Source organism: Manacus candei, unplaced genomic scaffold (assembly GCF_025592945.1).
Source record: "Manacus candei isolate 608988 ecotype Guabito, Panama unplaced genomic scaffold, ASM2559294v1 h1tg000008l, whole genome shotgun sequence".
In the NCBI taxonomy this organism is placed as follows: Eukaryota; Metazoa; Chordata; class Aves; order Passeriformes; family Pipridae; genus Manacus; species Manacus candei.
This window is the reverse complement of record NW_026138056.1, coordinates 6,199,591-6,226,852: the sequence shown is the minus strand read 5'-3', so window position 1 is coordinate 6,226,852 and position 27,262 is coordinate 6,199,591. Positions and strand designations below refer to the sequence as shown.

At 38.9% G+C, this 27,262-nt stretch overlaps 1 protein-coding gene across 14 annotated transcripts in view; it reads right to left on the bottom strand.

The window, feature by feature from the left end:
* Window positions 1-27,262, bottom strand: part of PPP4R1 (protein phosphatase 4 regulatory subunit 1) — a 63,925-nt gene that overhangs the window by 21,858 nt on the left and 14,805 nt on the right. For 5 of the 14 annotated variants that reach the window (XM_051773265.1, XM_051773238.1, XM_051773209.1 and 2 more), the window contains 6 exons: window positions 26,193-26,328; window positions 17,889-17,995; window positions 5,067-5,209; window positions 3,860-4,006; window positions 2,189-2,296; window positions 1,362-1,427 (listed from right to left, as the gene is read on the bottom strand). In XM_051773265.1, the coding sequence (XP_051629225.1) occupies window positions 1,362-1,427; window positions 2,189-2,296; window positions 3,860-4,006; window positions 5,067-5,209; window positions 17,889-17,995; window positions 26,193-26,328 (707 nt within the window). Of the gene's footprint in view, window positions 1-1,361; window positions 1,428-2,188; window positions 2,297-3,859; window positions 4,007-5,066; window positions 5,210-17,888; window positions 17,996-19,546; window positions 19,590-21,088; window positions 21,252-26,192; window positions 26,329-27,262 lie in introns of those variants that run through there. The other 9 variants (XM_051773288.1, XM_051773275.1, XM_051773220.1 and 6 more) reach the window with 5 other exon arrangements.

The window sequence follows — 27,262 nt, the reverse complement described above, 5'->3', positions numbered from 1 at the left end:
GGTAAGGGTGGACAGAGTGCAGGTGAGGCACAGACATGCAGGTCCATCACATGCCTGCCTTGGCTTGGAACAGGCACAGTGACAAGACGTAAGTAATGCAATGGCTGTTGCTACAGCTTTGTTTGCAATTATTGATGTTCAGCTGATCCTATACCTTGCATCAAAGTTTACTAGACTTTGCCTTTAACTAAAAAAAAAAAAAAAGAAAAAGCTTTTATGTCAGAAAATGAAATTTTATCATTCAGCTTTTTACACCCCTCCTTTCATTTTTATAATAATCCAAAAAGAGCAGAAAATGGCATTCTCTGTTATGGAAAGAGAACCCCAGCTGTCCTGCCACAAGCTATAGCTTTCAAATGAAATTTTTAATTTCATAGGCTAATCACACCCTCTACAAAGTTTTAATCCAAATTCATTACACTAATCACTAAAAGGGCAGTTGTGTGAGAGAAGTCAATTTACAAATCAAGAAACAGATGGGATGCAAATCCACACAACTAAACTTCATTGCCAAACTGCTTGAATCACTTAGTTCAGAGGGAAAAATGCAGCAAATGCTGTAAGTACATAAAAAATGCCCTGAGGGGCACAGTAAGTCTACCTGTCCCAATATCACAACTGCAAAACACTGCAGTCTCTTGTTGAATTCATCTACACTCTCTCTATATAAGCCCTTTGCTAAGTCAGGGCACTGACTTATCAACCTCTTCTAGCCCTCAGCAAGCTCACTGTCCACATCCTCAAGAGGAGAAAGCTTGAAGAGGGATCCCAGTGACTGCCAAGCTGAGTTCTGCTCCCCAGCCCTGTCATGTCTCCAAACCCAGCAGCATCCACCAGCTCCTTGGACACACTAGGGGAAGGGGGGTACTGTTAAGGATCCTCTTCTCACCACTCCATCCAGTTCCCTGCTTTTCCATTTTGAACTTGTCTCTCTTCCCTTTACTTCATTTGTTTTTGCCCAGCTTCATTTATTTCCTTTACCTTTCTTTCTCTTCCCCTTTCTTCCAGGAAGGCAAGTGAGGTTTTGTTTGAGGTAGGAAAACTGACTTGAAAAGATTAAATCCATGAACAGTAGCACTGAGTGATGTCATTTAAAGAGACCACATAAGCCTCACTGCTTCCAGCAGTTTATACCCTGTATCTGCAATCTCTCATTGCATTTATGGACATTAGAAGACATATTCCTGCCTACTTCCTGCCTAACGTATTTTTGAATTTGCAAATACTCTCTGCCTCCACAGCTGTTTTCCCTACTAAGGGAATGTAGTAGTTGTCTAATCATTTTAGCTGTTCTTCTTTACCTTGTCCAGCTCCACCACTGGATTGTGTTAAAAAGAAAAGCCCTTTAAGAAATGGCTTACCAGCATTTCTTCAGTGGCTTGCTGTCCAACCACACTGCAGATGTCTCCAAAATTGGCTGCACATACCTTGCAGACAGAATGCAAGAAATAACAACTAAGACAATAGTTTTAATACAGCAAAATCAAAGAGAAAAAAATAAACAACTTTTAAAACCATAAAAACATGTTTTGGTGCTAACTCATTATAAGCTACTTTCCCGTTCCATCACTTCCTGTGGTTTAAAAAAAAAAATAATTCCTAAAGATTAATCAGTCTTTTTTAATCACAGAAGAACCCCAGAACTTAAATGAAAAGGAAGTTTTATTCTCATAAAATGCATTCAAAGTGCTGTCAAATTAAAGAACATAAGCAGTCATCACAGGAAATAACCTAGTCAATGGCAGGGTGAGACCAAAACCTCAGCACCTAAATACTATGAGGGAGTACTGCTTTACTTCATTTTGACAAGTATCTTTAACTCCATCTATGCACAGAAATATGAGCCCAGGTGGCTGAGCTTGTATCAGTCACAGCTGGTTCATGTTCTCATGGCTACCAACACAATCACAAGCAGATATGTCCAACCACACTGCAGATATCTATAGCATAAGGACAAAGAGATTCTTTCTTTGTTTCTAATAATAAAGGTAGGGATTCTGGAAAAAAAAAATCTTAGTACCCAATATAAAAATCTGTGGAAATGTGAGCTACAAAGAAACCCCTATAGCTTTCACTTAATATATGTCACAAGTGAGATCTAGCAGGAAAGTCATTTAGTCACATGCAAGTTCCAAGGTTGTGACACTCTTTTCACAGATAATCTAGACCAGATGCTCATAATTCATACCTTACGAACATGAAACATTCTGCAGTCACAGCACATCTCGCAAAACCGAGGAAGAACAAGTCTTTCTGTGATGTCCTTTCCCACCATGGAGGCCATTTTACACATAATCTAATGGCAAGACAGACACTAATCAGGAATGGTTGCACAATACACTGTGTCAGTTAAGCAGAGGCTTTTTACATTTATTTTTCATTCTGATGCACGTAATTTTCTTGAAAACTGTGAAAAATATTGAAAACAATCCCCCACGTTTTGCACTGAAAAGGTTTGGCCACTTCTGCAAAAAGTTGGGTTTTCCCCCCACTTCCTTGTCATGATGTACCACAGCTGCAGAAGACACTGGACTTTCACTAAATTAAATCAAATTCCCAACTAATGGAGACAACTAGACTCTCAGAAATTACTCTCATACTTTTCCAAACAGACTTACAAAATAAAAAAAAAAAACAACCAAGTACAAGATTCTTTCACTACTGCAATACTTAATGAATGCGTACACATACAATTAACAGAAAATTCTTGATAATTAATATGATTAAGAGACTTCTAACTTCTGTATGATTTAAAGATTACAGCATTCCACATTGACCATCTGCAACTCCCTAACATGAAATTCCGTAAAAAACACCATACCAAAGAAAGAACTCTTCCCTCTAACTGCTCTTTCATTCTGATTTGTAATAAAACTTAAAAAAAAGGGTAAAACAATCGTTTTAAAATTTCCTAATCATGTCAGTAGAATTATTTAAATTCATTCTCCTGCAATAACAAATGATTGCTTTTCTAATGTCTAGGAGGTTGGTAAGCTACAGAAACTTTTGTCAAGTTTCAATATCTTCAAAACCATGAAGACAGGTAAAACTGCTCTGGTTATACTTTATTCCCTTACGTATTTGTAAGCTCCATCAAGAAGCACTAGAAACTTGGTGTCAAATGAAACAGTGCTGGGGACTGGTTATTGTTTATGAGCCCAAACACATCAGGAAAGTAAAATATTAAATGAGGTCTCTCTCAAGCAAAAAAGAAAAAAGTTCACCCAGCAGAAAGCATCAACATAAATTGCAACAATTCAAGGGAAACATAGAGAAACATCTGCCATTTCTCTTTTATAAATTAACTAATTTGCTTACTATTTTAATTCAACATAAATTTTAATTATTAAGGTTGTGTCTAATGCAAAAAAGAAAATCACCAACCAACCATGAGTTAATCAACTCAGATGCTTATTATTTTGTCCAATAAAACGAAACAAAATCAATAAAGCGAACAGACATACAGTAAAGACCAATAGAACTGAGGCATTAAAGCTTTTACACTGATGGAAATTTTCCACATAGGCAATTTAAACTTCCATAAAACAAACAGACAAACCTGTAAAAAAACTAAAAAGCCAACACAGCAGATGCTTTAGAAGTCAATAAAATTAATCCCCTGTGCTGTCTTGTCCAGCTGGGTTTTTTTCTTTACAGCTTATATAAGCTGTTGAATTTAAATCTAAGCTTGACCGGAGCATACCACAGCATAGGAAAAGTTACAGATTTGTTATGGAGCAGAATATCTTTTTTTCTCTTTAATAACGGATGTGCAACTTGGAAACACACGACCATTACTGCAATATCAAGCATTCAGACAAACTTCAGACTGTTGTGATTTGGTACCGCTGTTACTTACAGCCACAGCCTCCGTCTTCACATCGTCGTTGCTGTCTGGAGCTGTCAGATCTATCAGAACAGGACACACTTTGGTCTCCACATCGTATCTCTCTATGAGTTCTTGCTCCAATAGAACTAACAATGCTGCCTGGCTTGTTTTTCTTACCTATCATAAAAGGACAAAAATTGAACCAAGGAATTTGAAGAGAGGTTCTTCTGTATACATGTGTCCTGTATTTTGGAAGCTGTACCTATATATCGACACACCCCTATACTAGTTGCACACAGTGAGAAGACAAGTGCTCCACAAGCACTTTGCAAACACTTCATGTTTGAAACAAACTGTGTTTGAACCCAAGAACACCTGCATATTGTAAGCTAAGGCAATGCTATTCTAAGTGTCCACCTCCATACTTCCCAAAACATGGGACAGCAATGTCAACAGGAGTAGTCATGGCATAGTTCATGCAATACATAAAGAAAAGCAGCACAATTAATTGAGAGTAACATAGGAATGTGAATTTTACTAAACAAATCCTCTTTTTCTGAGATTAACAAGCTTGGCTGGCAAGGAATAACTGCATTTATTTCTAATGCATTTTAAATTCGGAGACACAATTTTGCTTAGTCCCATTTTAAAAAATTTGTACAAAAATAAGATACCCATTAATAATTGACTTCATAACTGGCTAACCCTTGCCTCTCAAAAGAGTAATATCATCAGAAGAGAAAACATTACATACAGCAAGAGACTACATATACTGCAATGCAGCAATTTTGAAAACACCTTTGAGGTCTTTGTTTCAGAGTTCACCAGCCAAATGAAGTATAGAGTATCAACAGAGGCTAAGACAATGAAAAGAATCTCTCTAGCAAAAAAACATCAAGCAGAAGTATGGTTGCTGCTTTACACATGAATTAGCAGAATATTGAAAATAATGTATCAGCTAGCATTAGTCAAGTCTGAAATGACTGGAGAAGCCTCTAGAAAGCTTTGGGCAAGCTAACAAACCACAAGAGTTCAATTCAAAACCTTCATCAGATTGATAAACAAAGGACTGGTCATGAAGGTTCATAACGGCATTAAAAAACTGAATTATACCAAGGACTCAGGTTCTTCACTACCACTCAATGTTGTCATTAAATCATATGATGCTGAATTTAAATAATTTGGCATCACACCAGCTATTCAACTAGCTAGTAAACTCCTGGTAGAAGACACTTACCTGGTTATTCTGGTCTGCGAGGTATCGCACCACAATAGGTAGTAAGTATTTGGAAAAAGCATATGGGATTGAAGGTCTGTTTTCTTGACAGAACATAGCAATATGAGGCACCTGTTCCATCAGCTCTGCCCGCACCGTTGGCTCTGTCAGGATCAAAATAAAACCAAAAAAGGCACAGAAAACGTTTACAAGCATACTCGAGATACTGCGAGTATAAGCTTTTTACAGTCCTGTACATACCAAGTATGTTCTCAAGTGTTCGTGCCAGTGTGTTTATGTCAAGCTTCGTTTTGACAATCACCACCTTTTTGCAAAACCAGGTAAAACTATTACAGCTACACTCTGTACTGACCCATATTCTCAGTAAAAACTCAAGAATAGGTATAAGAGAGCAAGCCACTGAACATCATGAGTACCAGAATCTGCCTAAACTCCTTACGAACATCATCCCCTTCACAGAAACCTGCTAAGCAGAAAGTCAACCCAAAACTAGTACCGCTATGAGAAGGAATGAATTGTGTGGGACTCTGGGCCACAGCCTCTCAGGCAGGAAAGATCCCACTGATCAGGACAACCAGCCATAAACGGAGATGCTGCTTCTCATCCTTTGCTTTTTAAGGCTACTCATGTCTTTGTCACACAGAGAAGGTCCTGCATCTTTCCAGTTGCTTGTGTTAAACCTTTCAGGTATGTTTTTCATCAAAGCTGGTGATTATTTGAAAAATATTTCATTCAATTTTTAAATTCAGGAAATGGTTCACTGCTTCAATGAGTCCTAACTCCCATAGAACATGCACATATATTTCAGGGATGTTAGGAGAAGCAAGAGAAGAAATACAAGTGTGGATTAAATTCCAACTATTAAAAAAACAGATGCAATTTAAGAAGTAGGACATTATTACATGCCTGACAGCCCACTTGTCCAAAGAGGGGAAAAAAAATTCTGAACTAAGTAATTCTGCCCTTCTAGAACTTGCTGACATCTGCGGTTACAATTATAGAACTGATTACCTATAAAAGCATATAATAAAACCCACTGAATACTCTCTAGTATTTACAATTTTTTAAATAGTAACATGTATACTGTTCACAGGATACATGTGCCTTAATGAATTTTTACCTATCAATTGTTCATGTAAAACTTGATGGTATGACCAGAACCATCTTCCTTGGAATATTTGTACTTAACACGATACATGAAAAATACAACCTTTTGTTAAAAAGAAGTATTTAACTTGCATTTGTATTTAACACGGCAAATATGTGCAGCACTTGGCTTTCTTGAACACTGATTACAAGTGTAAACTTAGGCCTGAATAAAACATACCAAAGACAAAGCAAGTACCACGCTGTGCGCAGTCTTTTCTTCACTGAGCATAAAAGAACGGAAAAGATTACAGTGCACAAAGTAATCAAATGCCTATGGGTTCCACTCTACTTCTCTCCCTACAGACTTAAATTACTTTTCTTATAGAAAAACATATCAAAATCATAGACTTACCGAACTGTTTGGGTTGGAAGGGACCTTAAAGATCATCTAGCTCCAACTCCCTGCCATGGGCAGGGACACCTTCCACTAGACCAGGTTGCTCAAAGCCCCATCCAACCTGGTCTTGAACACTTCCAAGGACCTCTGTAAAGTTTATGAAACTACAAAACTAAATCCCAGATAAATCAATACTGAATAGGTTTGCTATTCATTACAATAAAGTAAAAAAAGTCTTCCAGTCTGCTCTGTATCTCTTCCCAAACATTGTCAAGAACACACAGGACAAAAGTCTTTTTGAACGCCATAAGCAATACTGAAATCCTGAAGTTTGTATTGAAGAAGTCTACTCAAACTATGTCAAAGTTCTAGCAGACCTGAGTTAACAGAATTTAACAGATACAAAAGGCTAAACTCTAGTTTAGTGAACACTATGTTTGTAGCACTAAGCATGACAGCTGATCAAAATAAGCACCTGTAAATAGGACAAACTAATAGTTAATGAGATCATTCATTGTGCAAGCTGAAGTCTACATACCATAGTAATGCAAAGAAAGTATTTCTATTGTAGTAACTCATCTTTTGCTTTCTTACAAAAATTTGCCAAAGCAGTCCTTAGAACACAAGCAGGATAAGCTGCAATTCTTCATTAGGATGAGGGTGAGGGTGTGTCAAGCAAAGTAGATCAGCTGTTTTCAAGAATTAAGTTGGCAAAGACATCTATTTTCCTCCTACACTTAATTCTGGTCCTCTTATCTGACAAGGCCTAGCTTCTTCAGTTCTGTAAGAGGGGTTTGAAATGTGCTGGAGAAAGAAGTCCTTTAACATGTTAGCTTGTACATGTCAACACACTTTTTTCTATCTTGTGTGACAATCTGCCCAAAGGCGGCTGAGCTAAAACCTTGCAAACACCCTCCATCTGCAACTGCCCAGTATCTGACAGAAAGCATAGCAACTACAAATTGAAGAGTCCTTCCTTGCTGAGCATGGCAGAGAAAGCCATTAGCACTGTATGCAGTCCCACTTCCAAGAGTAACTCATTTGAAAATGCTGCAGGTGGCAGAGCAGAGAGAGGAACCATCAAGCTGGGCAAGAAGAGATGGAAGGCTGAGAGATAAGAGACAAGGAGGTAAGACTAGCAACTTAAGGGAAGGGAGATAGGAACTTGATGGACAAGAAATGGGAAACAGAGTCCAAAGCCAGGGCTGGAGGAATGTGTGCCCACCTTTCCCATAAGGCTGTTATTTCAAGACATGCCCAGGACATGATCTAGGGGTACAAGAGGCTTATGTCACAACACTTATCACTAGAATCTCGTTCTCACTTCCTGGGACTCATGCCTTGTTTCTTACAGCAGAAAGAAGATGACTTGGGGGGTGGGAGGGGAGAGTAAGTAAAATTAATTTGACTGAGGCTGCATGTTTGGCAGCAGTGCTTCTTCAATTGTTTCTGGATTTGCTTCGGGCAGTTCCCACTCTCCCAGAGGCAAAACCTGCAGCTTCCATTTATGCCAATGCAACTGTTTGTGCAGCCAGACAACAAACCATATCAAAGAACTGATATGGCTGATGCAGCTTTTGCCCCACCACAGCAGCATCATTAAACAGCAATAACTGACACTTAGATTGGTTTCCCTGTGCAATCACACACTTCACTCAAGTAGCAGGACTGTTTGATGATGGAAGCAAGTAAGTGATGGTAAGAGAGGGTGCAGGGACAGAGCAAATGGAGCAAAATGCTGAGAAACCCAATTTGTTCCTTTGCTTAGCATGAAGCTGTGCAAAATGCTCAAGCCAGGCTCTTCACCAAGTAACTGCACATTTGGATTGTAGTCCAAACTCTGTGTCTTCACTGCTGAAGAAATACCACCTCTGCAGTCAAAGCCAGTAAGAGCTCTGTACTAAGCCTAACATGAGCCCTGTATAAAGCTTTGGACACTGGGCACTCAAAATGAGCAGACTGTTTTGACACCTCTTTGATATCTCTACAGTTTGCCCACCCACTGATAAAGTAATGGCAACACTCCCTTTCACCAAATTGACTAGGTTTGCTGTGAAATTGAATTAACGAATTTCTTTATGAAGCATTCCAGTAAGAGAGAGCAACATGCACCAAAAACATAAGATCCTTTTTCCTTCAGAACAGGGTTCATCTATTATGCAGCACTTATGTCAGCTGCCTGACAATACTGAAGATCTGCAGATGTAAAGTGAGCCCCGTTCTTCCTGAGCTACTAAGTAAGCTCTGGCTTAGTGAGGAACACAGGCAGATGAGATAATGCAATTAAAGATTTGAAAAATTAATGCCCAGGAACGAATTAGAACTGTAAAGTCACCTTAGCTCTTACATTCCCTAACTTTTAAGTACACGGCTCTGCGATCTGTGCAAGGTCAATTCAAACCAACAAACAAGTGAGCACTGTGCACGTAACCGGCTGTGTAACACAACACCATAATTCGCTATCAAAAGGGGTTTGTGCTGCTCTGGGGAATTACTGCTGCTATGCAAGAACCTGAACCATAAGCCTACCAATTTAGATAAGAGCTCAATTCTTCCAAAGGCTGAAGCATATGTTCCACTGTGTACTGAATAGAGCCTAATCTTGCAGTCTGATGCTGTTACAGTAAAGTGGGTTTTTTTGCATTATGTTTCCTCAAGACCCAAGCAACAATGCCAAAAAAATACACTGGAGAGCTTTCTCATTCCCTTCATCTATTCCTCAGCTTTGTCTTTAGCTTCAACATGTGGCAGCTCCAAGCACAGATTCCAGCAGACTTCAACACATGACAGTGTCTACCACTTCAGTTTAAACTTCTCTGTTGTTTATAATCAAATTTACGGTTTGGTCATTGTGCTGGTTTTGGCTGGGACAGGGTTAATTTTATTCATAGTAGCTGGTACGGGGCCATGTTTTTGATTTTTGTTGGAAACCGTGTTGATAACTCAGAGATGTTTTAGTTACTGCTGAGCAGTGCTTACACAGAGCCAGGGCCTCTTCTGCCTCTCACATCATCCCACCAGCAAGCAGGCTGGAGATGCCTGAGGAGCTGGGAGGGGACACAGCCAAGACAGTCAATCCCAACGGATGAGAGGGACATCCCATACCATATGGTGTCATGTTCCGCATATAGACCTGGGGGAAGAAGGAGGAAGGGAGGGGGGAACCTTCGGAATGGTGGTGTTCATCTTCCCAAGTCACTGTTACGCATGATGGAGCCCTGTTCTCCGGGGAATGGCTAAACACCTGCCTGCCCACAGGAAGCAGTGAATGCATTCCTCTCACACTCACAGTGAGAACATGGGCATTATCCTGAGTTGTTACTTTCCTTACTCCTAAATTTAAGGCAGCTTAAGCACTGCTTCCAGCACAAATCCAAAACGGGCCCATATTAGCTACTATGAAGAAAATTAACTCTACCTCAGCCAAAACCAGCACAGTTATCAACATAGGGAACGGAGCATGGCAGTATGAGTTAAAATTATTACATGCAGCTTCTTAAAGCATAAGAGCATCCAGCTGGGGAAAATACTGCGTTACAAATTTTTTTGCACTGTACAATACAGTCAGGACCAGGCTTCCACACAGTATAAACAAAATCTGGGTGGAGCACTTTGCTTCATGTCAAGTTTCTATTTTAGGCACTCTGGAAAAATCACTGTGTACAGTTTTGTTCTCCATAACACTTGCCTGGAACAGTATTTTTTCTGTTTGGCAGAAGAAGTATTTTTAAATGCTGCTCTTTTCAAACTATCTCCTGAAAGTATACGTCTATGCCTTAAAGTAGCAATGTACTAGAAAAAAAAACCCTGCAATTTGTCCAAACAAAAACTTAGAAAATAAGTACTAATATAAAAAAATTAGATCTGAAGAAGCAAATTCATGCTTGCTTTTCTTACTCATTAATGTTTTATTTCATTCTATCAGAGCTTGCGTATTCTCTACAGAATTATACTGAATTGAGTTTTAGAAATCAAGCAAAATCAAGAGAATGACAAAGGACAGTGAAAACAGACTTCCATTTCTTCTGTTTGTGAAACAGGTTTGAAAAGAAGTTGCCCGAATAAAATGATGCAGTTCTACCTCTCTTGATTTCCAGCATGAAACCACATGAAACCAGCAGTATATTCCAACCAACATCTCCAGAACCTGGGCAGACTTTGATCTGCACACATAAACCTTCAATTTTAGCTATTTCAGAAATCATCACTTAAATCAACATCCTAAACTGAGTCCAAAATCATAGAAGCAATTAACTGTTTCTTCATCCATGAAAAAAACATTTCCCTAGAATTTGACACCATCTCTCATGTAAGCAATGTGCCAACATGCTCACCTAGCTGCTACTAGCACATACACTCAGCTTTCATATATAAATGTGTTTCGTCCCTGCTGAGGCTTCTGTATTCCACTTCAGCTATAAGGAAGCAAAGCACCACAGTTAGCTGTATGCTGGAAATTATAAGGGGATTAGTGCATGGTATAATACCAACTAATTGCTCCAGAACAGTTACTTGTAAATGAAGTAATTATTCCAGAGCCACCTCATAACTAGATTTATTTCACAATGCTTTATTCTGCAACAATGTCCAGTATTTAGAATAAAGTCTGCAAAGCTTCCATTATCCCAATATGACCATTCTGGAATACAAGCAGCAGTGAATTTCCACTACATTTGCGAGGGGCTATAAGGTTTTTGTGTTGAAAACTGTATACAAAGAATAACTACTTATGATATTAGTGCCACTTTAAATGACAACTGTGATGATGTTTTAAGTATATCTGAATAATAATAATATTGCTTTTTGTTCTTATTAAGGGTTGTGAGCAAGAAGGAAAGGTGCAAGTGCACAGCTCTTTAAAAAACAACTCACAGAGTCATCCTGAGTTGGAATGGACCCACAAGGATCATCAAAGCCCAACTCCTGGCCCTCCACAGGACCACCCCAAGAATCACATCGAGTGCCTGAGAGTGCCATCCAAATGCTTTGTGAACTTTGTCAGGCTTGGTGTTGTGACCACTTCCCTGGGGAGTCTGTTCCAGTGCCCAACCATCTTCCGGATGAAAAACCTTTTCCTAAGAGCCAACCTAACACCTCACACACACACACAGCTTCATGCCATTGAATTTGGCAACAGGCAAACAAAAATATTGATTTATATGTTCTAGAGAAAAATCAGCAGAGCAGAAAACACCTTCACACCCTTCCCTGTATAGATCCTCGTTTCTGTATTCATCCTGAATATAAGATCCACAGCATACAAAGGTGCTGATCTGCCAACAGCATGGCCAGTAGTACTGGGATTGTATCCATGACTGTTCTCAAAGTGAATAGCACTTGCACAATCAAAGACAAATTTAAATAAATTCTACAGTCTGTCATTCAAGATTTATCTATCCTCTTCTTTCCCAAAGACAGCTTTCCCTTTCCTTCTTTTTTGCCTTCTACTGACACCCATATTTTTCTTTTCGATTTCTCTCATTTCCTGTTTTATCTTTCCCTCCAACTTTCCTACCTTTTTTTAAGACAAAAGAAAATCTAGACAAGTAGAAATACACTGTAACCAGGGCCCATCCCTTCTATCTTAGGAGTCCAGCAGAAAGGCTGACGTGTCTGACGTGTGCTGTTTCAGCAGTCATGTTCTTTTCTCTCAGTAACCAGAAATGGATTTCTTACTGGCTTGTTACAGCAAGGAGTGAAATACAGACTAATGAGAGAGGGTACAGTCATCGTTAGTCACCCATCAGATGCATGGAGAGACAAAAGAAGTTTATATCAACCACAGGAAAAAATTCTTAGCGTAGCAGGAGGTGGGAGATGAGGTATGGAAAATCCTGAAACGTGAAGATGTGGAAGGGAAGAAAACACAGCTGGAGATAGTGACAGCTGGGAAAGACAAATATTAGCACTGCCATTAATATTGCTTATATATGAAGACTTTTTTAAATTAAATGCTGCAGTATGTGCTATTCAACAGGTATTGTTGGCATCCCTCACTATACCAACAGCAGTAATTGAACCTTAGTAAAACCATTAAGCACACTATTAAGTAATTAAGGTTGTGAGGCCATCCACATTAAGCCTGATTATAGAGCTTCAAAACTTAACAACCAATTAGTCTAATAATTGTTTTTAAAATCAGTTTGTTTTGCAAACTGCATTCACAACTGATTTTTGCAGTAAAGGGACTACTTTTCATTCAGAAGAAAAAAAATTCTAGTTGTCTATATGCAAGTGAAAAAGCACTAGTTCTTCAGGACATCACTTTGTTTTTCTGCCATCATTTCTTTAGAAAGATACCTATATGTATGTATTTCATACTACACTAAATTACCACACGTATTTTAGAAATGAAGATAACAGGCTTTTTAAGAACCCTCAGAAAATAAGATGTAAAGATTCTGGTGCCTATTACAAGCACACTAAGCAAAATGCCAATAATGCCATAATTCTGGCTAAGGCTAACTTTCAAAGCCAGTTAATCATACTTCAGCACACAATGATGAAACCTTGTAGCATCTAGGCCATTCACAAGCTGGTACCAAAACAAAAAGTTTGAATTATACTAATTTACTCAAGTGAAAAAATCAGACATAAGGCCCTTGTTCAAGCTCACACAAGTCTGGCTAGTCTACATTTGAGAATGAGAAGACCCAGCTGTTTTAACACAAAGATAAGCATTTTATCTTTAACAAGGGTTTATGGGGGATAACTCCACTTTTGCCAAGCACTGAGCTTCTATGCCAAGCTGCTTCTCAGCCTGCATAGATTCAAAGATACCATAAAAACATTTAAGTAGAAAGTCATACCTCATATCCTTAAAGAAACAGAGAAATTACAGAAGTGATTAAAAAGCAAATTCAGAAGCAATACAAGGTATCTCAGCTGTATCTACTCTAAGAAACTCAGTACCAAAGACAGTAGGGAAGTCCAGAGTTCAGCACTGAAAAATACTGGTGTTTGTTCTCCTTGCTGTAGTTGGGTGTTGTGTATGCTGGGTACACTCTTCAATTCCAACCTCATTATACCAACTACTGCCAAAAAAAGGAAAGTACCTCACTTTCTGTGACTTGATTTGGCAAGAGAAGACAAATACCTCAAAATGTTAAAAGAATAGGCATAAGACTAATGAGTATCAGCAATTAGAAATGAGAAGACCTGTACTCAGTCATAGTTGAGTTTGACTTCCCAAGTTTGTTTTTGTTTTTCCTAATTTATGCATTTAAACATGACGGATCACAGGATGGCTCTATCCATACAAATATCTGGCTCTAATCAAGCAAGTTAAAACACACAGATACTTTTACAATATTTTCTGATTCCAAATTCAGGGGTTTTTATGTTTTACAGATAAATTGGAAAAAATATTGTAAATGGAAAGCAGCATAAGGTAAGACAAAAATTAACAAGTCTAGTAATAGCAACTTTAAACACACACACAAAAGCAAGCTCCAAACCACGCAACAAAACCAGAACCCCCAAACGAAAAATGAACAGAGCCCATTGTGCTGCAGTATGAATAACAGTCAAACACACATATTAAGAAGATACAAAGGAGATCTAGTTCCCTAATGAATTTTCACATGGCTTAAGACACAAGGATATTCTAATAACCTGTCTTACCGAAACCACCTAAGTCCAATACTGCAACTGCTCGAGGCACAAGACTCACAGTTAAGTTTGCAGAAATTTAATTCGTGGGGCAGATGCAGAATCCAGTGCTACTAGTTTGGCAGATCTGAGACAACTTCTACAATGCAGGAAAAGCCTGAACTGCTGCTTTTACTGACGCTGAGAAAATATCAACCCTGACTAAAAATGTACTCCACCCTTGTTAAAGGCAACAAATTGATTTTAGCTCAACTCTTGGCTTCCACTACATTTCTGCCTAAACAAACTTCAATTTGACACACTTAGTTGGTCACCAATGAAAAGCCTAAGGCTACAAAGTTGCTGCAAGAGACGATTCTCCCTGAACACATCTGTCCCATATTATAAATTGAAGTGAAGTTTCATAAAGTTTCTGATGCTCCAAACTGTTCGCAGGATCACACAAACAGGTATTGTATATTCAGATTTCAGAAGCAGAGCTTTGCTAGGAAAGCACTCTAGAAACAGTAGCATGTCAGTGTTCTCAATTAAAGACATATTTTATCGTAAGTGAATAGTGACTTCCCACTTAAAGAATCCTTGGAGAGACACTCAATACAATTATGTAATGCTTACAACAGGCTATTTTTCCTGGCTAAACAAGGACATTCCCTCAGAAAAATACAAGCATGCATTTTAAATTAAGACAGTAATGACAGAATAACAGAAATCAGCAGAATATCTTTTTACCCTTACAAAGCATTATGCTCTGCAGTTCCAGAAGAAGGGAGAAAAACTAACAGACATTAAACAGAAGAAACATTTTCTTCCAATTCGAGATTTAACACACGTTTCTCTCCATAGTACTCATACAATAACAAAAGAATGACCTTCATATTCTTTCTGATGTTTCGCTGCTAAAGCCTTTCTTCCTTCTGGTGTTTCAACTGTATCAGCTACATTGAAATCAAGCCCTTAATTCTATCTAAAGCATCTTTAAGCTGGAATTCTGTTGCAGCTCTGTCCACACCATTTTCCCCTTCATCCAATCACTCATCACTTTTCAAGTACTTCTTTTCTCACACATTTGTTTTTCCTTATTCTCCTGCTTTTGCTCTGTATTCCAAACACCCAGCAGTCAGACTGTATCGATTAGCAACAGCCATGCTGTAATCTACGGAGATGTCCTACTCATAGCAAGGAGGGTGCACAGCAAGCTCACTACCCTGGACTTCAGGAGAGAAGGCTTTTGGCCTCTTCAGGAATCTGCTTGATAGAGTACCATGGGATAAAGTCCTGGAGGAAGGAGGGGCCCAAGAAAGTTGTTTAGTATTAAAGAATCACCTCCTAAAAGTGCAGGAACAATGCATCCCAGCAAAGGAGTCAGGTAAAAACACCAGGAGGCCTGTATGGATGGACAAGGAGCTCCTGAACAAACTCAAACAAAAAACGGAAGCTTACAGAGGGTAGAAGCAGGGACAGAAAGCCTAGGAGGAATACAGAAAAATTGTCTGAGCAGACAGGGATCGGGTTAGGAAAGCTAAAGCCCTGAGAGAATTAGATCTGGTCAGAGGGTCAAGGGCAGCAAGAACATCAGTGATAAATGGAAGACTAGGGAAAATGTGGGCCCTCTCCAGAAGGAAGTGGGAGACCTGGTTACCCATAACGTGGAGAAGGCTGAGGTATTCAACAATTTTTTTGCCTCAGACTTCACTGGCAAGTGCTTCAGCCATACCAGCCAAGTCACAGAAGGGGAAGATGGGGACTGGGAGGATGAATAACTGCTCACTGAAGAAGATTAGGGTCAAGATCATCTAAGGAACCTGAAAGTGCACAAGTCCACATGACCTGATGCAATGCATTCACAGGTCCTGAAGGAACTGGTGGAAGAAGCGGCTAAGCCATTATCCATCATACTCAAGAACTGTGGCAGTCCAGTGAAGTTCCCATTGACTGGAAAAGGGAAAACAAAACTCATTTTTAAAAAGAGAAAAAAGGAAGACACAGGGAACTGCAGGCCAGTCTCACCTTGGTGCTTAGCACGATCACAGCAAAAATCCTCCTGGAAACTGTGCTGAGGCACATGGAAGATAAGGAGGTGACTTGTAAAAGCCAATATATCTTCACAAAGTCAAATCATGCCTGACAAATTTTGTGACCTTCTACAATGGGGTTATAGCAGTGGTAGATAAGGAAAGAACAACTGGCATCATCAACCTGGACTTGTGCAAAGCATTTGATGCTGTATCTTGTTATGTCCTTGTCTCTGAACTGGACAGATGGGCCACTCCATGGACAAGCAATTGGCTGGATGGTCGCACTCAAAGAATTGTGGTCAATGGCTCAATATCCAAGGGGAGACCATGACGACTGGAGCTTCTCAGGTGTCAGTGTTGGGATCAGCTCTGTGTAACATCTTTGTCAGTGACATGGACAGGGGGATTGAGTGCACCCTCAGTAAGTTTGCTGACAACACCGAGCTGTGTGGTGCGGTTGAGATGCTGGAGGGAAGGGATCACATCCACAGGGAGCTTCACATGCCTGAGAAGTGAGCCCATGTGAACCTCACGAAGTTCAACAAGGTCAAGTACAAGGTTCTGCACCTGGGTCAGGACAATCCCTGGTATCAATACAGGGTGGGTGGAGAACAGATTGAGAGCAGCCCTGAGGAGAAAGACTTGGAGGTGTTGATTGACGAGAAGCTCAACACAAGCCAGCAACGTGCGCTCACAGCCAAGAAAGCCAACTGTAATCTGGGCTGCACCCAAAGCAGCATGACCAACAGGTCAAGGGAGGGGATTCTGCCCCTCTATTCTGGTCTTCTGAGACCCCACCTGGAGTGCTGTGTCCAGCTCTGGGGCCCCCAGCATAAGGAGGACGTGGACCTGTAGCAGCGAGTCCAGAGGAGGCCACAAAGATGATCAGAGGAGCATCTCTCCTATGAGAAAAGGCTGATAGAGTTGGGGTTATTCAGCCTGAAAAGAGAAGGCTCTGGGGGGACCATATTGCAGTGTTCCTGTACTTGAAGGAGGCCTACAAGAGAGCTGGAGAGGGATGTTTTATAAGGCCATGTAGTGACAGGATAAAGGGTAATGGCTTCAAACTAAAAGAAGTAGGTTTAGAATAGATTCAAAGCAGAAATTCTTCACTATGAGAACGGTAAGGCACTGGAACAGGTTTCCCAGAAGTTGTGGATGCCTCATCTTTGCGAGTGTTCAAGATCAGGTTGGATGGGGCTTTGAACAATCTGGTCTTGTGGAAGATGTCCCTGTCTGTGGTAGGTCCCTTCCAAGCTAAACCATTCTGTGATTATATGGTATTTTCATCTTGCTTACCAATTCCTGCTGTCTCTCTTACCTTCATAACTGGTTCCCCAAAAGGGTCTAAAAGAAAAACTTCAGCATTTAAATTTTCAAGGCAAGAAATTAATCTTTATCTACAGAGCTAAAATAATCACATAGACCTGCTGAGTAGAAAAAGTACATCATAAAAGTTATTGAAAATGTACTGCTGGAAAGTGTCCTACATTTTGAAGGGGTTTTATTCTGTTGACAAGAGTACTAAGGAAAAAAGTTACCTTTGGGGAATGATTTAGAGAAATTAAATTTTACAGTATTTTATTGCATTTGCAGAAGTCTAGTTTGAATACTGAAGATGAGAAAGAACTTATCGGTCCTGTGCTGAAGATAGGTTCAACGTTTCTGACTTTCCCACTTTAACCCAGTAAAATGTTTAATGCTACCTACCTGAATCATCAGCTAATCTGCTGATTCTCTCCAACACAGCAATACAATCTCTCTCATCATCACTGACTTCTTTCAAAGTGTCCAGCAAACTTCGAGCCACCATTTGCCTAATTTACAGGAAAGATTAAAAAAAAAAATCAGCATTATTTGTGTCCAGAAATACAGCTAAATGAAAAAATTGTGCAATCATACAGGTTTCTTACACCAAAGAGTAAAATGTTACATATATTCACTTTTAACTCAGTAAATTTAGTTAGCCCTGCTTTGGAAATTCTTAATTCTGATACCTGGCATAATCTTAAGAACTATTAACTTTAAATGTAACATTAAAAGTATCCTTTTGGTTTACAAGGATAAGATAAACCAGCTACCAAGACCAAAAACAGTAATCATCTGCTAGGTGGGCAAACAGAAGCTGAATATTAGAGAGTAAGTATCAGCCTTCCATCCTCATCTCTGAATTCCCTAGCTTGTTCCATACAAAGCAAGACAACACAACATCGTTAAAATGTTTTTAAATAGAATTCTGAACTTATTTCACAAAAGCATGAACACTCAAGTTGAAGATTTCTATATCAAGGGTGACATTTAGAAGTCAAACTTCATTAAAATGCTATAGGTAAATACTGTGAACAGCGTGTATATACCGTGAAAATAAAACATGCTACCCAACCCATGTGTACCTGGGACATACATTAAGCAAAGCAGAAAATGAAACATTAAGAAAATATAAAACAAGTCATAGTCAACTCAGTTACTACCTCTAATGTACAAGAAATTTTTCTATGGATTAACTTGTGAGTGACAAGATATACTCAAGTTTGTGGTTTTGTCCTCCAAGGTTCTGTTGCAGCCTATGCTACAAAGTCATACTCATCAGTTACCTAGACAGCCTTACACATTAATTTTTTAAACAATGCAGTGGGGAATGTGTGGCAATCAACCTTTCTCCTCAACAAGAGCCTGCAATGGTGTAACTCTCTTTTTTCACCCTTTCTGACAACATGGGTTGAACTTCAGACAGCTAGCATGACTAACCCAAGAGCGGAATGGGCCAAGGAACAGTGTCCAAGATGTTGGTAACTCCTGTACTACCCTGGAGCAAAATGCTGAAGCAGCAAGCATCAAGTGCCAGGTATTTCCAGAACTGACAGAAACACTCCTGGGATGCAGCCTAGGTATAAGCACTGCTGACAAACAGCAGTGCTGTAGACAAGAGCAGAAGCTTACCTAAACTTTATCATGTTCACTACAAACAGTGAACATGAGCGATGGTCAAAAACTGGTAAGAAACAGATGGTTACATTCCTAGCGCACGAGGAATGTAATTCCACACAATCAGAGAAATGCAGTAGGTTTTCATGAATTCCAAAAGCTAAGCAGACATTTCCATTTTCTTGAACTGAAAAATCAATATTTTAAATATATCACATTGGCTACTTGCAAAACAATCTTAAACTAAACTGTTTTGACATACAGATGAACAAAATCTTCTAAAAATAAACTGAAAAAACTGTTTGTCTTTAACAAATTTTCTCTCCCTCACAGTTTTCAACTCTTATTAAGTGCAACATCTCTCAGCAAAGACGTTGATATGCAGTTAAAAGTTCAGCTTTCAAAATCCTAGCAGAGAGAAACAGACTACGTGACACACTAACCTAGAAGCAGAGTTGACTTGGTCTTTTAAAGGGCTGGACACCCCTGAAAAGAGAAGAGGAAGAGATGAAGCATATTTCATAAACCAGCCTGTGTGGACACATTTGTCTCCTATATATTAAATGTAATCTTGGAAAGTGAGAGACAAATCAACTGACCCACTGATTAAAGTCTCAGCAAGTAAGGAACCACAATAAACAGAACTACATCTCATCTAATAAAAAGCACTACGTCCCATGTGACTCCTGGGGACTATGGAATGGCTCCCCGTTATGTTCAGAGTTTTGAGAAGACTCATCTCCTCACAGAGCTTTGTTAGCACTATCCTGGACTGTAGTGGCTGGATCCCAGAGTAAGTCTTTGCTAATTCCTGCAAGCTGGACAGAGGGCCATTCAGAGGCCATAAACCTTCTGCTCAAGAGGAGGAGATGAAAACAAATCCTAACCTGAAGTAGAAGAGACTTATATTAAATCCACTCAAAGCTAAGGGACATTCAACTTATTCCCTGGACTAAATGTAGAAGACGACCCCCACCTGCATCCAGATGGTATTTCCTTTTTTGGCTTGAAAAGGAATCAATGGATCTCCTTTTATGTTTAGCAGATTCTGGTTAAAAGCATTACAGCAAAGGGCACCAGGGTAAGCTACGCTCACTCTAGCAAACCTAACTGGGTGGGCAGCCAGTAATTACAGAGGAATCTCTTGATTCCATCCATCCATCGATGAGGGAGATGATGGCCACTCACATTCTCCAAACATCACAGGCTCTAATCTAGTTCTGCCACTATCCCAACAATCTCCCCAAATTCTTCTTGTCTCCAAAACACAAACATAGGTCACAGCTAAACCAACTTTGTATTTTCCACAGGCTGACAGCTGGCACTTAGGCCCCACAAGCTCACACTTAAACGTGCTCTGCTTACTGGAGAGTAGAGAGTAAGCAACAGTCCCTGGTGCCCTGACCAGCAGCCTGGTCTGACTTCTCACACGAGCACTGAGAGTCAAGCTACAAAAAGCCTACAACAGAGGATGTACTGAACTGTCTGTGCACAGGAGCATAACATAAGGCAAGCAGTAGCTTGCCCTGCAACTTGCCAGGTGAGTGCCAAGTGAGCACTTCAGAATTTTTAACAGAACTCTGAAGGATGACCTGTTTGGTCTAGACATAGACAAAACAACAAAAATAGGTGGACATGCTTCATGCTGCAGAGGTAAGAAGGTATCTCCTATCAAAGGGAAAAAGAGGTCAAGCAGGCTTTCTCTAGGGATAATGACATGTTCTCATAAAATGCATTCCAACAGGGAATCAAACTCCTTTGTGTACTCAGCACCTATGTGACAGAAATGATTCCACCAACATTAATGATGACAATATAACTGATGTGAATGGTATATATTCTGTTACTATACATTACTCCCAGTTATCAGGGTACAACTTGTAAACTAGGATTAATGGTTTCTCGACATTTCCCTCCTGCCACTGGCTTGGGTTTGTGCAGTACTTGCCTCTAATGAGACACTAAGCTCCACCATGAATTTCTACCTTTACACATTCCCAGTGCCAGAAGAGCTGTCTTCATCACAACAACTCATAGAATTGCATCTTCTTGCCCATTCAGTCAGATCTTGTACCCAGTTCCTCCAGGTCCAGAGAGACTTTTGCTAGCTGCTTTGGCAAGTGACGCTTCAAATCAGTAACCCTACAGCTGTGAATTCCCAAAGAAAATTATTTATTCACCATATGTGTCTTTGGTATACGATTGCCACCTAAGCAGCAATGCATCTATTTATCCATTAAATAGTTTACACACCAAAGAAAGGCAGAGGTCAAAGGCTGCAATGTGGCATGCAGTACAAGCACTTCCACTACCACGTGCAAAAGTAGAGGATATTTAGAAAAATTCAAGTTTTCATGAGCCTGTCCAACATCAGGATCCCTTGTAGGCACGCTTCACTGGGATCAGCAATGGGATAAAATAGGGATAGATTACAAACACACTGCCTTTATGCCCACACACATGTGACATGTATTTTGAAGACTCTATATATGGACATAATTAGGATTTGTGATGACATATTTAAAGAAAAACTATAAACACCTTTGCTTTGCTCACTCGAACTCCTTTGACCACCATTAGCCCTTACATAAATTTCCACTATAACACTTAAATGACTTCATCTGCACAAGGCAAGCATTTAGCTAGTAAGGATATTAAAAAAAAAAGAGAGAGAAAATTAAATAAGGTGATTTTTGTTCTTCACCCATTTTTGCAGAACTAAAACAAGATTAGATTACATTTTGTGTTCCAATTAATATTGGTAGTAATAATTCAGCTTGGCACCATTTTCCTCAAACAATCTCGAAAGATATCCAGAATAAACTCCCAATCTCAAAATCAACATATTTGTACCCTTCTTAAGAAAGACAACTAAATATGCAGAGGTACATATAGTATTAAGCAATTAAGACTTCTCTTAGTGCTCTGGGAAAATTCTGTCCTTTCTAGTCCAGCTTGTATCATTTTAATGTACGTAATACAATTTCTCAAGCTATACTGTTACACTTCAATAATTTATTTGGTATACACATATACGCAAATTTGTGTGCAAAAAATCCATGTTTTGAGGTTTGTTTCACTTTTACTAAATTTTATTCTTTGATATACAGTAGGCTCAGGAAGACTGAAACACAAAAATGGAGTAGAGTTAGAGATTAGGAGAAATAACGACATTTATGCTAAAGTGACGAGAAGTGTTCCAGTCAGAACAAAGCCACTACAGTTTCACTGCATGGCTTCGGTATGAGTTTAGCATTTCCTTACTGTCAGTACTCAAATACCCAGAAAAGAAACTTTACACTGGGTTAGGCTGTACAGAGAGAAGAAAAGTGATTGGGGACAGTAGTAACTGCAGCTGTGGATAACCAAATTCTCGATTACCTTCTTGGTTATATTCTGACCATGTCTAAATGAAAAAAAGGCAAGATAGTCTTGACATCCCACCAAACATACTGTCTCGAGAGGTTTTTCATAAACATTACAGTAGAGGGATGAAAATATTCTTCTGTTTTAGTGGGGGTACTTTATGCATGCAAGTCCTGGTTTTTAAATACGCAGCTAAATGATGTTCTTGACTCCACAGCGGTGACACATCTGAAAATTTATCATCATGCTTTCACTTTACCCCTAGCCAATTCCTTGGAAAGAAACTGACCTCTCGGTTCCTGACACAAGGCATATATTCTAAAAATTTCTATTTTGCAGAACTACGGACATGTAAAACCAAGGTTTATATTGGGACCGTTGGAGTGAGGAATCAGATAAACACATTAAAATAATTCATTGGTACAGCCTCCTTGCTGATGCCAACCTCTGTTCCCTCTGTAGTCTAGGAAGCACAAAGGGCAGCTTCTTTCTACCAACCATATGAAGAATGACATCTGTGCCATGAAGTCAGAGGAGTGTATCTTTCAGCCAAAAAAGACAAGTTACCCAGAAAGCCCTAGGCCAAATCTTCACCTACACTGCAGGCACTGAAACTGTTACTTATAAGCTATATGTGAGTACACACATGTATGCTTAATCCCTCCTTGAGATCCAGTATATATATCCTCAGTTACTGCTGACTGCTGTTCTACAAGTATTTTTAAGTTAAACTGTTTCCAAAAAACTTTTTCAAAAGACATCTCAAGGGAAAAGCTAAGAAATATTTCAGAACACAAAGAATCTGGCAAGAGGACTGCTTAAAGTTATCTACACAGATAGGCAGACACAGTCTTTATAGACAAGACTGATCATACTGATGAATGTGAGTATGCCAAGATCTGCTTTGGTTTGAAGAGAAAAAGCAATAACAATTCCTCATAGCCTTATGAAAAGGAAGGGTCTGTTGTTCAGGAACTGTCTCACTGTTCAAGCAGATCTACTGGTGAGTGTTCTATACTTCTGAGCCTTCTCAATGAAGAATGGAAGCAAGTTAACAGCAATAAAGATTAGGAAAACCCACAAGGGTTTTTAACAGGAAAAGATAGAAAAGCTCTGTTTTACAGTGGTGGCTTTAGCTTTCTGCTTGGCATCAAGTCTTTCTGCAATATGATATTGGATTATTAAGGCATATGCTAGAGATGCTTCTCAAATCTGGAAGTTGGAGGCTGGCTCTTCATTAATCAAACCATACTCTCACTTGCCTTGTTTTTCAGATACGAGAGAAGTAATTTAGTGTAACATTTGTCAGGTTCCTCTCCATTCTCACAGACTAAGACAAACCTGGGGTGCTGATGAGCAATAGCTGAAACAGTGAGAATGTAACCTGTAACATAACAAAAATTGTCACAAAGCAACTCCTTCCACCACTTGGGAAGCTGATAAGGGATTCCCTACCTCTGATTTTTTTTCAGTTCATTCTGTCAAAAATCTTATATATTTAAACAAAGAAGACATTCCTAGTTCCAAGTTCCAAGTCCAATCTACTGACATTTCTTAGAATGCAGTCAGATCCATTTCCATCTCAAAACAACTGGCTGAGGAATCATGAGTGCTTGAGGAATCAACTTTAAGGAGACTAGACTTTCGCAGGAGTTGTTAAAAATTCCTTCACTTTAATCATTCAGTATAACCACAGACTGCAAATATGATGCATAAATAGGTGACTAACCAGATAGAAAAATATAACAAAACCAAATTCAAAGAGAAATAATACTTAAAATTAAAGTGAAAGATAAAAAAAATCCCACAGTAAAAGTATTTAAAGGGAAGAAAAAAAAACATCTTACCCTAATTTACCCAAGCTCAGTGACTATACTTCAAGGGTTTGGGCATCTATAATGCCCAAATTTCAAGCTTCCACACAAATGCAGGTTCCAGATCACAGAAACAACCAAAACATTATTAATGCAGTCATAATATTAAAAAAATGTTAAACTACACATAAGTAATTGGATGTGTTTACATCACACTAAGAGACATAAGAATAAACAAATGTAATTTATCTTTTTCCTATTAAATGCTCCAGTTTCTCTGTCTAACAAAAATCCCTCCTATTATTCCTGCGACTGACTAATGCTGAATCATCATAAACTGCCTGCAGTAGTCACTAACACTTAGTGTGATATAAGTGCTACTCACAGTTATATCACAAATAGTTATCATATGCTATTTTCTACATTTTCTTATGCTACATAACACAACAGGCCTACAAAGAGAGCTAGGATCAAAAAACATGTTTGTACCAGCAAAAATAATCCAAACAAGCAAACACATTAAAAAAAAAAAATCTGGGAAAACTATAGTTTTCCAGCCACCTGTAGGAAAGGACAGGATGCATAAAGCTGGACAGAGTAATTAAAAAGATTTCAAGCTTATGCATGCCCCACATACCACGCTATCCATACTGAGAAAATCAGATAGAGTTTTTTCTTAAGCAGGCAAGTAAAATATTAGAACCACTATACTTGCTTAAAATTCAAGTCACACAACTTGAGTTTTTGATTTTCTTCTTCTCCCTACTGGCTTTTATTACATAATTGTCACCGATAGCCCTAAAGGCTCCTCTTCTCTCCCTCCCCATGTAAAGTCAAACACACAAAAAACTCTCTGCTGGTTGTCAAATTGCTGATTTCATCTCAAATTGTTTAATACAACAAACTTCAGATTTCAGGAGAACAGGAAACTTTAAAATTAGGCATTTCAGAACTAATTTCTGCATACAGATTTATGCAGGTTGTAACAAGAGAAACTATTCTATAATTGTCAGCTTCAATTTAATTGGGATGAAAACCTTTCAAATAGGGGTATGTTCATACATGTAGTATGGAATTTTAAGTACAGTTCACATGACTGAAGTTAAGCACAGAGTTAAATTCTTTCCAAACTCGGGCCATGAACAACAAAATAGAGGCTAACCTATAGAGTGGTTAATCACAGACTAAGCTTCTGCATACTACTGAATTAAGAATTCAACATAAAAGCAAACACCCTTTACTAAAAATTTACTTGAAGCCCAAACTGTTAAAATGAAATACCAGAAAATTTTGACCTTAACATACTTTATACATTTCTGTGATACTGCAACGGTTTATAGCTACAATTAAAATAAATGCTGGGTTTGAACTTCTCCATTCGTTTGCAGAATGTCTGTGTGCAAGGGGTGGGGTGGGGTGTGTGTCTAAATGAACTATGCTACAATACCTGTGCATTACAGAAATAAAAAGGGAAAAATGCAGAACACAGTATTAACCGGGCAAGTCCGTTTTCAGTAACCAGAGGCAGCAATACTCACACTGTAAATTACAAAGGAGATTGATCCTCAAGAACACTTCTTGGGTTTCTCTAGGAACCTACAGTGCTGTTCACTATGCTTTCCTGATGTATTTTCTTAAACTCAGTTTCCACACAGAATTATGGATTGAGCTTACTATCATCTTATAGTTCTGTGCCAACAGGAATGTAAGCATCCACAGAAAAACTTAAAAGTATGTTTTGTAATTATTTCTGTAAGTAGGAGGAACATTAGCAATCAGGAGAAGGAGTGAAAACTGAAGCATCTTGTAAAGGTGGTTTTTTGGGGGGATTTTTTAAAATTATTTTTATTCCATACAAATTAACTTCAGTCAGATTTGAATAGGATGACAGGACATTTAAAAAGCATACCTGTTAAATATGTTCTCACTTGCAGCGTACTTGTCCAATCTTCCCAACGGCGTCAACATTTCATCTTGTGAGACAAAGTCCAGGGCTGAAGGTATAATAATCACATCAGACTCTGAGCTGTAGTCATCCACACCAACTATCAGAGACATCAGAAATATTCCTTATAATCACAGTAGTTTAACACTAAAATGATGTCTGTTGTTGGTCTGAAATACAGAAGTCTAGGCAAGGTTCCCTTAGTAACTGTACTGCATCATTCCCCCATCTTTCCCCATTCCCATAAAGCCTTTTCCATACAAGTGTGACTGATGATGTATAAATGGATTTTGAGTAATTTTCTCCAAATTCCCGAGTAAGATGCATTACCAAATTTCCAAAGTTCCCGTTATTTTTGTCTGACAAACAGCACTTTTATACCTTATATTTTTATCAAGCAAATTACTTTTAGTTAATTGTAAAGTCAGCTTTTTGAAGACACATACTAAAATCATTGCTGCAATTTGCACAGAGATAGAGTTAACACAACATGATCTAACAGAACAAAAAGACTTCGTCTGAAAAAAGAAAAATCTAAATTAAGCCTGTTAAAAGAGTGTGTTGCTAGATACGACTACCAAATAAAAGATGCACAATTCACTTACTGCATAATTATCAACCGGCACATCAACAGGGAACTTCGCATACACAGACACCTTTATCAACACGGAACCACAAAGAAGTGGAAAAGGGGTCCAACCCTGCTCTGCAGAGCTGCTTGAAGACTGAGGATTAGAATTACCACCTTTTTTAGTTTCCATATGCCTTCTAAACTGCTCTAAAACTCAGTCTCATAACAAACGTAGACTTTAGCCTGAAAATGCAATCACTTATTAGCAAGAACTATGCCAGGTCATCTCTGTTACCCCTGAAAATACAACACAGTACAGTACACCACCTCTATTCTTCAGTCCAGTCAAATTTCTCTGAAAAGCCTTTTCAAAACTTGCAAATAGAGAAGGTCAGAAGATGGACAGATCTACAGGTGCAATAACGATTTTTTTTTAATGAACTCTTAGAAGGAAGAAAAAAGA